This window comes from Nycticebus coucang, chromosome 13 (genome assembly GCF_027406575.1).
Source record: "Nycticebus coucang isolate mNycCou1 chromosome 13, mNycCou1.pri, whole genome shotgun sequence".
Lineage (NCBI taxonomy): Eukaryota > Metazoa > Chordata > Mammalia > Primates > Lorisidae > Nycticebus > Nycticebus coucang.
In genome coordinates, this window is record NC_069792.1 from 3,508,324 (window position 1) to 3,522,004 (window position 13,681).

Below are 13,681 nucleotides of genomic sequence, written 5' to 3' on the forward strand. Positions count from 1 at the left end.
ACATACAAATATATCTGAAAATGAATTAATAACCAGACTACAATTAAAAAAAAAAAATCCCTACAAATCAATTTTGAAAAGAAACTATCCAGCGAAAAAGTTTACAAAAGACTTGAATGGCACTTTATAGGAAAAAAAACCCCTAAAACCAAGAAATGTATTAAAGCAAAAAACTTCCTTAACAAGTAACCTTCTTAGTAGTAACAATGCTACCAAACGCAAAAATATCCGTCAAGCGTAGGTGAGGTTGTAGAATAACTGGAACATTTGACTATTTCTAGTATAAATGTTGTTAATGCTACTTTGAAAAACTGATCTGCCCCCTCTAGATAAAGGTGAATATGAACATTTTTTGTGATGCAGTAATTCTAGTCCTAGACATTCTCCTTCAGGATTACTCCTGAGAAGGGAGAGATGGAGATGAGTTTGGGAAGGGACCACAGCCTGGTATCACCAGTAGCCGAACCTGGTGGGAGAGGGACAGGTACGTACCTACCTGTACACTGGATTACTCCTGTGCTTCACTTATATAACATAAATATCCTTCACCTCTACCACATATTTTTTTAAAATATTTTTTTAAAACTCTATACTCAAAGATGTAAACAATCAAAAGGAAGTAGTATGTCCAAATACAGACGACTGAATACCATAAGTCAGCGTTTATCCACAACTGTACTGAGATTATCTAAATTAAAAAAGAAGAAAAAGGAAAGCAGGCCACTGCGGAGAATGCTTAATTATGTGTAATTGTTTATTTAAAATAATTTCCAAGTCTTCCAATAATTTAACAGGCTTTGCTTCACTTTTACCATCTCAAATGGCTAGAAATCAATACTTAACTCATTCTGTACTTTATTTTAACCACTCTGGATGCTATTTTAAATAACATTTTTCTTTATTAATACTAGAATATATTGACCAATAAGCAGTGTGGATTTGACAGATTCTTGGGAGTCATCTGGTGCTGAACGCTATTTCAGGCCTTATATTCTATGTATCTTAGGCAAAACATGCCGCCTCTCTAGGCCTATTTTCTCATCTGCAAAATAAAGGCCTAAATTAGACGGTAACCATTGTTTCATCTGGCTATTCCACAACTATATTCCCCCATCATTTTCACTTACTTTTACTTCATCTTCATTTGCTACTACTACACCTACAGAGCATAATTTCCCATACCCAAGTAAACATGAATTCATTAAAAAATAAACACAAAACCAAAATATTCTAATATATCAGCATTACTAGATAAAAAGGTTTTCACTTGAATTTTCATTTTTTTATTTCTACCTCTTAAAGTCAATGATAAAGTCACAACTATAAAATGAGCATATTTGAAAACACAAAAGATACTTTTCAATGACAAAATAATACAACGATCATGAAAATCTACGGTACACTCTGCCAAGGTCAAAGAATGAAAGACAATCTGAAGAAGTCAATCTTCAAATATATCCTTAACTCTCTCCTTAATAGTAAAATCATCATTTAAGAATATGCATCATTACATATTTGGACACCAGCTCCAACACAAAAGCAGGAGGGAGACGGGGGAAAATGAAACCTCCTCCCAGGTTTCATAGCTTAAAAACAAGTGGTCATAAGAAATTCAAGATTCAACTTCTAAAACGAACATTGAATTCAAAATAAAATGAACATTTCTAACAGATTACAATAATATGAAACTCATTTTTTTCTTTGAGATAGAAATTACATGGGGCACTTCCTAATAATAATAGCTTACTATAATGTAGAGATACACTTAGTACAAGGTGTAGAGATACCCCCATTCCACACCTCGCCCCCACCACAGGTAGAAAGCAAATACTTTCCATGAAATTATCTTTCACATTACTAAAATATCCTCATGGAAAAATTTCATGCTTAGAATATTTAAAACACTTGTTTTTAAATATGTGGAATTGTTGAAGCTGAGATTTTTGAAACGATATATCTGGCTTAGCAGAGAAATGATATCCTTTCAAAATACACTGATTGGGTTTCCTTAAGAAAATCTGAACTACTGTAATAGCAATGCTGGGTAGTAAGAGATACTTTCAGATTTTTTCCTTTAAGACACACAGAATCCATGTAACAGTAAGTAGTAAATATGTTACATAGTACACTTTCTTAATAAGGAATGACCGCCATCAGGCCTTACTAGGAAAATAAAAGAATAATGGCATTTACTACCTGTTTTATTACTGATAAGCAACAACAACCTCAAATCGTAGATTATGTGATATTAAGCAAAAAATGAAAACCATTATAATTTTACCAAAAGAAATGTCAAAAAAAATGGGAAGAAGTTAAATGAATGTGGCATAGGTCCCAAAGAGTATACTTAATGATTCTGACTCATACTTTCGAAACAAAAAGCATCTACATACAGTTTCTGTGAGTATTTCTCATACTAGAAAGCTCCCATGGCCCTGCCTTGTCAACGACAAAGATTCAGATGAACTAGAAGTTCCGTCTGCTAAAGTGCATCTGCTGACCAGCCCTGCTGACCAGCCCTGCTGCGGCCCTGCGCCGCCTAGAGCCATCCAGGAACGTGGTCATCGCTCCTGCGCCTTCATTCACACAACAATGATTTTTTTAAACCAAATACTTTATACGGTCTACTACAGAAAAAAAATCCTAAATATACTGTCTTTCATAGAGCGGTAACCTCATTTTTAAAAAGTGAAAATGTAAAGGGGCCACACAGACTAAGAGCTGTATTAAGGATACACTTTGTACTGTCATAGTCACTTGCTGTGCTCTTAAAATCTCTACGAGAGAAGCAAATTTTTTTTTAACCTGTATTTTTTGGCAACAGATTGGAAAGCAAAAGTAGCAGGGCTGTAAAATCTCATGAAATTTGTGGGAGGGTTTAAAGCTAAATTATTCACTATTTTGTAGTATTATTGCACTTATTATTGCCCGGAATCTATCTACAGCAACTCAGCAATAGCAATCGCAACAAAAGGCAATGGCGCTAACAAAGCTCTTGACATCCTCATTAGATAATAGCTTCATAGAGGAAATGCAAACTGCAACTCGGATCAGATTATATAAGCTTTACAATTATTTAATCTTATATAAAATTAAATCTAACCCATACCACTACAAATCTGTAAGGAATCACAAAACGATTTGTAGTACACAAAGCCTTGACTTTGCTGCATTCTACTTTCAAATCACTGAGTTAAAACACCATTTTCCCAAGATTTAAAGAAAAATATATTTTATAAAAGGGAATTTTTTTAATCACTGAATACATCATTTTTGTTACTGACAGAATCCACTACAATTCACTCTGATCAAAGAAATAACTCTTTCTTAACTCCTAACAAACGCTACATTTTCAAGACTAAAGGAATTATCAGTAGGCATTCTTCCTTCTTGATCTAAGTTATTTGTCTCTAAAATATGTCAAGTAAGCTTTTAAAGATTCAGGGAGGGGCAGCTTCATGATCTTCTCTCTCAGTAAATTCTGAGGAGGCTCCTCGGGCCTCACGGCCTCACTGGCATCTTTCTCCTCCTCTTCTTTGTTATCTTCTTCCATTTTTTCATCCTCCTCACTGTCTAGAGGCTGAGGAATCAGCTGATTACCCACAAACACATATGTGTTAATTCTCTGTTTAACTCTCTTTCTTTTCCTCTTGGGTGGAGCCCTTTGAGGAATCCCCCTGGCCTGCATCTCATCATTGATGAAATTTCTAAGTGTGCGTCGAATGTAAATCCGAGCCAAGTCCTGTAGATTCCTGACAGCACAGGGGGCTAAAAACAAAGAAGAAAACACAAAACATAAAACATTATACATATATTGTTCATTTCCTCACAGAACAAAACATGTTTCTTAGCAAATTTTTAAAAACATAGAAAGTATAAAACTGACTTTCCTCTAACAAAGGTTTCGGGACACGCCAAGCAGCACTGTTCAGTGCTGACCAGAGTGGACAGCACAGAGGTGAAACATGCAGCCTGGAGGGTGTTGCCATTTATATGCATGAAAATCCTCTGGAAAGGTAAGAATTTAGAAACAGGGTATGTGTGAATTATGTAAGAACTAAGTGATCAGAGGACAAGAACAGGAGACTGACTTTATCCTGAATACACTTTTATATTTTTTGATGTTACAAAAAAAACTATATTAAAAAAAACAAACCCCAAACCAACATTTGTATCACTACCCATCTGAACTCGAAACCTATCACTTTTACGTACACACACCCTTCTTTCTGTAAGTCAGTAAGTGTCAAGAACTGGCTCACAGCAAAGGTCCATCGGAAATCATGCTATGAATATGATTAGCCCAAAGAAATACCACAGACTTTTTAAAGGCAATGATATTTACTCATAATAAACACATCATGGAATCAGAATATATCTCCTGTCTGCTTTAGTCTTATCTCCCACAAATATAAATGCGTAACCCTAAAACCATATACTTTTCCTTGGTGGCCTGTTCCAATCCTTTACACACAGAGAAATAAACTCTGCATACCCCTTCTAAAATTAATTTCTCCTAGTTTCCATCCCTGTAGAAATAATACTATCATCAAGGATCCTTCTCAAATATCTGAAAATGAATAAAAAACAGTAACAATAGGCTCGGTACCAGTAATTCAGCCGTTAGGATGCCGGCCGCATACACTGGGGCTGATACATTCGAACCCAGCCTGGGCCTGTTAAAAACAATGACAACTAAAACAACAACAAAAAAACAGCTGGCCTTCTGGCGGACACCTGTAGTCCCAGCTACTGGGGAGGGTGAGGCAAGAATCACTTAAGCCCAAGAGTTTAAGGTTGCTGTGAGCTGTGATAGCACAGCACTCTACCTAGGGTGACATAATGAGACGGTCTCAAAAACTAGTAATAACAACAATAACAACATCACACAACCCTCCCCGGCTAAGAAGCATTAAAAATCTCCCTCATTTATTTTTCTTGTGCCTTCACTCTCAGTTCTCTTTTCTGCATATCCCCTTTCCAGACCTTTCTGACATTTGAAATTCTGCCTTCTTTAGTTATCTCTATATGGTCCACCTTTGCCTTTAGAGGGGGAGCTCTGGGAGGGCAGGGCCTGTGGTTGTCTGTTCTTCCTGCTGAGCCATGTGCACTGGGCACAGCACCCCCGGCTCACAGCCTGCTCCCTGACCACCTGCCACCAAACACAGAATTTGGGGGTGTGTCCAACCACGTATCAGACACACCCTACAGAAGTCGATGTGGTTTTTCATAAACTTCAGAATGGGAGACTTTCAAACCCCATTCAAAGATTCCTTAGCACATATCCACTAGTCCACTACAAAATGTCAGGCTCCCTTTTTTCACTACCCTACTGGAACCTGAAAAGGAAAGAACTCCTAAGAGCCAAAGGGGCACATTCAGCTAGAAACCATTTACTCTACTGGGCTTGACCTACTCCAAGTACATGTAGTGGAAATGAAATCATACAAGTAGTTGAGTTCAAATGCTGCTTCGGCCACCAATAAATTTTATGAATATGCATAAGCAACAACAGATGTGAGATCTCATTCCTTGTATGTTAAAATAGTGTAAAATACCACCTGCTCTGCCTACCTCCCAAAATTGTTCACAAAGCTGTTTAATACTCATTCAGTAAATATCTGTTAAACTATACACCAGGCACTATTAAAAAACCCATTTAGGTACGGTGGGTGATTCAGACTATGAAGACTATATTCCCTGTACTCATGAGCTTATATGGTTGGGGTCAAAGTAGGTAAATGGGGCGGCGCCTGTGGCTCAGTCGGTAAGGCGCCGGCCCCATATACCGAGGGTGAGGGGTTCAAACCCAGCCCCGGCCAAACTGCAACCAAAAAATAGCCGGGCGTTGTGGCGGGCGCCTGTAGTCCCAGCTACTCGGGAGGCTGAGGCAAGAGAATCGCCTAAGCCCAGGAGTTGGAGGTTGCTGTGAGCTGTGTGAGGCCACGGCACTCTACCGAGGGCCATAAAGTGAGACTCTGTCTCTACAAAAAAAAAAAAAAAAAAGTAGGTAAATGAAAAACAATTATAAAAAATAAATAGGTATAAAGAAACTAATGATATGATGGAATGTGACTTGAGAGTATGGCTGCTTTTGACTGGGGAGTCACAAAGGTCTCCCTCAGAATGTCATGAGCAAGCTAGGATCTAAATGATAAGAAGCACCATCCATGTTCACCTCTTGGGACAGAGGAAGTAGCAAAGCGCTACTAACAGGAGCTGAAGGCAGGTTGGCGCAGGTTGGCGCAGCACAGTCTGCAGCAGGAGGTCAGCTGAAACACATCAGTAGTCCACAAAAAATATGACTACGCGTTGGCGTGAGAGTGGGAGTGTAGACGAGAGAAATGGACAAATGTGAGGATGGAAATGGACTGGTAGTGGAGGACAGTGGCCTGAGCAACTGGGTAGATGCTAATTACTGATATAAGAGAGAGGAGAATAGATTGAGGACAAGAAAATGAACATATTTCCTCTACTAGGTATATACCCAGAAGACCAAAAATCACATTACAATAAAGATATTTGTACCAGAATGTTTACTGCAGCCCAATTCATAATTGCTAAGTCATGGGAAAAGCCCAAGTGCCCATCGAACCACAAATGGATTAATAAATTGTGGTATATGTACACCATGGAATATTATGCAGCCTTAAAGAAAGATGGAGACTTTACCTCTTTCATGTTTACATGGATGGAGCTGGAACATATTCTTCTTAGTAAAGTATCTCAAGAATGGAAGAAAAAGTATCCAAGGTACTCAGCCCTACTATGACACTAATGTATGGCTTTCATATGAAAGCTGTAACCCAGTTATAACCTATGAATAGGGGGAAGGGGGAGAGGGAGGTGGAAGGTGGGCAGAGGGAGGGTGACTGGTGGGACCACACCTACGGTGCATCTTACAAGGGTACATGTGAAACTTAGTAAATGTAGAATGTAAATGTCTTAACACAATAACTAAGAAAATGCCAGGAAGGCTATGTTAACCAGTGTGATGAAAATGTGTCAAAATGGTCTATAAAACCAGTGTATGGTGCCCCATGATCGCATTAATGTACACAGCTATGATTTCATAATAAAAAAAAGAAAATTAACGTGTTTTGCTTCTATTAAATTTGAGATGTCTAGTAAATATCCAAATTAGACTAGTACATATCATCACCATTTTTAATGTTTTATATATAATAATTCATTTAATGCTACAAAGTTATATAACTTGCTTGAGGTTGTAAGTGACTGAGGCGGCACCTGAATGCAGGTGTGTGACTGCAGAGTTTATGCTGCTTTTCCAACCATAAGTAGTTGACCGCCGGAGCTCAGGGGGAAGGCTGAGGCTAGAGAAAGAAATCTCATGGCATCAGCCCTTCAAGACATGCAAAGAGAGAGCTGAAAGAGACCTCTGGGAGGAAGTAGAGATGGGGGAGGGGAAGGCCTAAGCTTGAGAGAGTTCTGCAAAAGGAACATTCCAAAAAATGTTTTGGAAATTATAAAGGAGCCAGGAAATAGAAACTCCATTAGTCTTTTCAGCTGGTCTTTGCTCTTGAACCTCTCTCACATTACTGGTATTGTCTGTCAACACTTTATGTGAATTACATTCTTCTTCTGCCAAAACTCTGTGCTATTCTAGGGATGAACTTTTCAGTCCTAAACTATCATGAAGAACCAATTGGACCCAGCACAGAAAAAGATTCAGACTTGACTTCATTAGCTTCTAGTATCAAAAGTCCTAAAATAGCATCCACATTGTCATTTAAAAGTTCTTTTGAATGACACAAACTTTTAGATAATTCTCAAGCTACCCTGCCAACATCTTCCATAATCTTTATTCCTTACACTCACTCCCTGTTTCTAATGCTGCCAGTTATGAGACAGGGATTTAATGGATGAGACAAAACTAGTCTTGACTGCTATAAAAATTTATTTAAATTTAAGCTTTTATTCCAAAATTGCAGTTAAGGTTATTGCTTAACATTTAAGTGCCATTTGTTTTCCAAAAGTTAGGCTCTATACAGATTTTATAGGAACCTAGGAGTCAGGACTTTCATTTTTGTTAACAAACATTGAAAAAAAAATTTGAACCATATAAAACTGATGATTTGGGGCCTTTTTTTGACCTCCGAAAGCACCATCTTCACACAGTTCAATGAGATGCAGTTCCAAAATTTATGAAGTCTCCTGTCTCGAAACCGTAAACAATGTATTCTTATATTAAGAATGTCTTCTATCGGGCGGCGCCTGTGGCTCAGTGAGTAGGGCGCCAGCCCCATATGCCGAGGGTGGCGGGTTCAAACCCAGCCCCGGCCAAACTGCAACCAAAAAATAGCCGGGCGTTGTGGCGGGCGCCTGTAGTCCCAGCTGCTCCGGAGGCTGAGGCAGGAGAATCGCGTAAGCCCAAGAGTTAAGAGGTTGCTGTGAGCCGTGTGACGCCACGGCACTCTACCCGAGGGCGGTACAGTGAGACTCTGTCTCTACAAAAAAAAAAAAAAAAAAAAAAAAAGAAGAAGAATGTCTTCTATCCTCTTCTAAAAAAACACAGAAAGAAATGTGACTTTAAAGTTGAATAAAATTAGTGATGAATCAGAGGAAGAATTATAACTCCATTGTAGTAAGCTGTTTAATAAGCAATTTTTTTGCTACAAGATACAAAGGATTTGCTTGTGTATTATTTTTAGGTTTTTTTGTGCTGGCTCTTTCACATTTTAACTTCCTATAATTATAATGTCCATTGAAAAGAAAGCTATTTTGATGTATTTTAACAGAAAACTTGTCCTTATTCCCTACGCATCCTATTAAATTTTGGTAAATATCAATTTTTAAAACTTTCTTCATTCTATGAATATTACTATAGGAAGCTTTGCATTTTTACTCACATAATTCCTAAGTCATTTTTATAAATTACTCTTGGTTGGTGATGACTTTTTTATTGTGGAAACTTTCAAATACAGCAGTCCTCCCTCCCGCTCCCTTACCTTTAGTTTTGCTTTCCATGGTTTTTCTTATGGTCAACCAAGATCTGAAGATATTAAATGGTTAAATTCCAGAAATAAACAATTTGTAAGTTTAAAGTGTGATTAAATTTTATGCTATGTGGCTGTGGACATGCATCATCTCTTTGTCACCCATATCCACACAGTTTATACCATCTACCTCTTACTCACTTAGTAGCTGCCTTGGTTATGACATAGAAAAGAAAATAGTGGGCGGCGCCTGTGGCTCAGTGAGTAGGGCGCCGGCCCCATATACCGAGGGTGGCGGGTTCAAACCCAGCCCCAGCCAAACTGCAACAACAACAAAAAAAAAATAGCCGGGCGTTGTGGCGGGCGCCTGTAGTCTCAGCTACTCGGGAGGCTGAGGCAAGAGAATCGCATAAGCCCAGGAGTTAGAGGTTGCTGTGAGCCGTGGGACGCCACGGCACTCTACCCGAGGGCGGTACAGTGAGACTCTGTCTCTACGAAAAAAAAAAAAAAAAAAAAATAGAATATGTAATGTTCAGTACTATCTGCAGGTTCAGGCATCCACTTGTGTGTGTGTGTGTGGGGTAGGTGTCATGGAACATATCCCCCGAGGATAAAAGGGACTACTGTATACATGAAAAAGAGAGTCGATAACATAATAAACCTCTATACGACTGATACCTACCTTCTTAATAATTACCACTCACGGCTAATCTTATTTCATCAACATCCCATCCTCTGTCCACCCCCAACCCAGATTATTTTGATGAAAACTTTAGACATATTATTTCATCTGTAAATATGGAGTATTTCAGAAGTATGATGGTTTTTTTTTTTTTAATTTAGACTTTTCCTCCCCGCCCCCTGATTTTTTTCCTGTTTGACATTGCCAGTTATAAATGCTGTTCAGCCCAACCAGTGACAGTCTTATCAGCTACTTAGATCTGTTTGTGTTGGCACCCTCAAAACAAGGGAGAAGGGAGAGTGCTCGTGTAAAGCATATTATCCCTCCCTTTCATGAATTACGTTATTATGAAGCCTTACAATCAAGACTCTTCTAAAGGAAAGTAAATTAGGAAAACTGTTAGATAAAAAAGCAAATGATAAAATTGAACTACTGATAAAATTTTGAAGATTTTAAAGGTGTCAATTACAAAGTACAAAAGTTGAGCAGCTGCTGCTCAGCTGTTTTAACTGTGAGTAAGGGGATTCTATACGTGTGCTTGTATAAGACGTGCAGGATGCCAAAGCAAAGCTGTGTCCAAAAATGTTTTTCTATTACTTCTTTTTTATTGCTTTCTGTCTAGTTAGGACAAAGTTGCTGTAAATAATCTATAATTCTAATGTTTAAAAAAATGGGAGAAAACAGTCTTACTTTGTTATTATTGCTTTCAGCCAGAAGTTTAAGTACGAACCCAGTAACTATAGTCTAGTCTACACTACAGTAAAATATAGTATAAATACTATATAAAGAATACAGATGGTCCCCAACTAACAATGGTTCCACTTAGGATTTTTCAACTTCAGTGTGTTTATTGGGAGGTAACCCCACTTTAAGTCCAGGAACCCCTTACGTCTCATGACGGAATCATGGTTTCTACTGAATGAGTATTTTAAAGCCCTAAATAGAACTACAATTACATCAGGGACCACCTGTTGTGCTGAAAGGACCACTGCTTGTGGCTTGGCGGCTGTGGAGTGGAAGGAGTTTTCAAGGACGCCCTAGCAGCTACCCGGTTGAATTCTGCTGGAGGTTGGCTTTGTCTTCTCCCACGGGCTTCGCTGTCTCCAGCTCCAAATGTATCTCTGATTGTCAGGGAAGAATGCACTTTGACCTTTGGGTTTTGGCGTTTGCATCTGGACAGGAGTGCTGTTTGAAGGTTTGCACAGTGGAGACTCCTCTCTCCATTGGGGATTTCTCTGAGATTCCAACTTGGGCCGTAGGCCTCGGCCACCTGGGAGAGCAGGACCTCTGGGTTCCTCCCTCCATTCGCAGTCTCTCTCTGAGATTTACATTTGAGCTGGAGACCTTGGCCACCTGGGAGGGCAGGACCTCTGACCGTTTGTGTTTGGCACTCTTTATTTAGGCTTATTTGTTGGTCTTGCAGTCTGTCTGATTTGGAGTATGAGTGTTGATTGTTTGTCTGTAGTTATGGGAAATAAGAATTCAGTTCCTGAATACAGCCTTTTGGGTTGCACTCTTCAAAACCAGTCAATACAGTTATGAGTCTATGAAAAAAAATTAATATATTTGTGTAATACTGTCTGGCCCAAGTACTCACGTGGGTCTGAGGAAATATGGCATTATAACCCAATGGACTATAATGCTATATACTCCAACTGAATTTGTTTTGTCACTGAATTGGAAAGTAGGATGAAATCCCTTACGTACAGTCTTTTATTCTTTTGTACAAAACAAGCCAAACCAGGTTAAATGTAAGGTTCTAATGCAAACAGCAGAAGCTTTCAAGAAGGTTGGGGACAGACAGTGCCTGTGGCTCAGTGAGTAGGGTGCTGGCCCCATATACCGAGGGTGGCAGGTTTGAACCCGGCCCCGGCCAAACTCCACCAAAAAGTAGCCGGCTGTTGTGGTGGACACCTACAGTCCCAGCTACTCAGGAGTCTGAGGCAAGAGAATCGCCTAAGCCCAAGAGCTAGAGATTGCTGTGAGCTGTGATGACACAGCACTCCACCGAAGGTGACAAAGTGAGATTCTGTCTCTAAAATAAAAAAAAAGAAGAAGATGACGACTGGGGAAAAACAAGCAGAACCTAGGAACCCCATCTTGCCACTGGAAGGAAACAGCCATGATGAAGACGACCTCAGGGCAGCCATTCTGGCTGTGGCAGCAGCTCCAACAGCTGCCCCAACTCCTATTAAACTTTCTCTTCCTAATTCTCCTGTCCCCACCTTATAACTCAGAACCTCCTTCTTCCCCCCCACCCCCTCCCTAGTGACTCCCCCATCTATTTCTCCTCACTTTCTTCCTTCTCTAAGAAAGATAAAGTGAAGCCAGAGGACACGGTCTCTCCTTCACGTACCAGGCAAGGTACAATGTGATCGGGCTCCTCCCTTTTTCCCAGCAGGGCAATTTCCTCTGAGACAAATTCCTATAAGAGGAATAAATGAAGATGGGCAATCTGTTGGATTAATGTAGATTTATAACCCTTTTCCCACTTCTGATTTATACAACTGGAAACAGAATAACTAACCCTGCCTACCAGGATGACCCAAAATGTACGACTGATCTATGTGAATCTATTTTCATTACATACCATCCTACATGGGCAGATGTCCAGAGTTTGCCTAATATACTGCTAGCCTCTGAGGAGAGTCGCATTGTCCTAGAGAAGGCACCAGAAGAGGCTTTTACATTCACAAGATCCAAACAACCAGGTGAAAACTGAAGCCAACTCAGCTTGTCCCAACACAAGACAGAGATAAGATACAACACTTTCAAGACTGCATTCTGGCTGGGCATAAAACAAGGCTCAGGAAATGAGGCAGGAAATAAATGAGAATCCATCAGCCTCCGTAGAAAGGATTATGGAGGCTTATTGGAAGTATACTGACATAGATCCAGAAAATCCTCATAATCTGAGACCAATTAACCTGAGCGTTATTAGCCAAAATAGGCCTGATATCCAGGAAAAGTTACAGGAGTTAGAAGTGGTTCTCACTTTACTCCTACCTCGTTTAGTTGATGTAGCTTACAAGGTCTTTACAGACCAGGAGCTGGCTAAACAATGACAGACAAAAAACTCTAGGGGATCCCCTAACTGGGGAACAGTGCTCTCAAAAGGAAAAACTCCCTTAAAGAGGGACCAATGTGCGTACTGCAAGGAAGAGGGCCACTGGAGGAAGAACTGCCCTAAATTATAGAAAAGAAATGATAAGGAAGTTACTACACAATTGATGAGACTTAATGGAGAAGATATGGAATGATGGGCTCCTCAGAATCAATGGGAATCACAGTCATAATTAATACCGCCCAGCGGGAGCCCAGGGTAACCATGAAAGTGGGAGAAAATTTGATTGATTTCCTGATTGACACCTGGTACAAGATATTCAATATTAAACCTTCAATTGGCTAAGCTTACTAAAGACTCAAGGCTGGTAACTGGGTATCAGAGGAACCCTACCAAAAACACTTTCTCCAACCACTGGACTATGCAGTTGGAAACGCTTCCCTCACCCACAGCTTTCTGTGCATGTCTGAATGCGCTCTTCCACTGCTGGGTCGGGATCTTCTCTCTAAAGTACAGGCTCAAGTAACCTTTCAGTAACCCTGTGGCTGATCCTCAAGAGCTGTCTGCTGAAGTCCTCAATCAAGTTAACCCTGCGGGATGGGCTACCAGGGCACCTAGAAGGGTACTTGTGAACCCTGTTCATGTCAAGGTAAAGCCAGGAAGGGCTTCAACCTGTAGCAATGGCATTTTTATAATATGGACTTCTCTGACCTTGCCACTCTCCTTATAATGCTCCCATTCTACCAGTTAAAAAATCTGAAACACAAGAATATCAGTTTGTTCAGGAAAGCCATAAACCAAATAACAGAAGACATTCACCTACTAGTGTCTAATCCTTACACGCTTCTCACAACTCTGACGCCTTTGCTTGGTTTCCGTATTAGACTTAAAAGATGCCTTCTTTTGCATTCCCCTTGCTCCTGATTCACAAGAACTCTTTGCTTTTGAATGGGAGGATTTAAAGACAAAAATCAAACA

At 39.7% G+C, this 13,681-nt stretch overlaps 1 protein-coding gene across 4 annotated transcripts in view; it reads right to left on the bottom strand.

Moving 5' to 3' along the window:
• Window positions 1–733: 733 nt before the first annotated feature.
• The window catches only part of PCMTD1 (protein-L-isoaspartate (D-aspartate) O-methyltransferase domain containing 1), an 87,705-nt gene continuing 74,757 nt past the window's right edge, over window positions 734–13,681 (bottom strand). For 3 of the 4 annotated variants that reach the window (XM_053558707.1, XM_053558705.1, XM_053558703.1), the window contains 2 exons: window positions 11,996–12,064; window positions 734–3,768 (listed from right to left, as the gene is read on the bottom strand). In XM_053558707.1, coding sequence (XP_053414682.1) covers window positions 3,401–3,768; window positions 11,996–12,064 — 437 coding nt within the window. In that variant the 3' untranslated portion in view covers window positions 734–3,400. The remainder of the gene's footprint in view (window positions 3,769–11,995; window positions 12,065–13,681) is intronic. The other variant, XM_053558704.1, reaches the window with a different exon arrangement.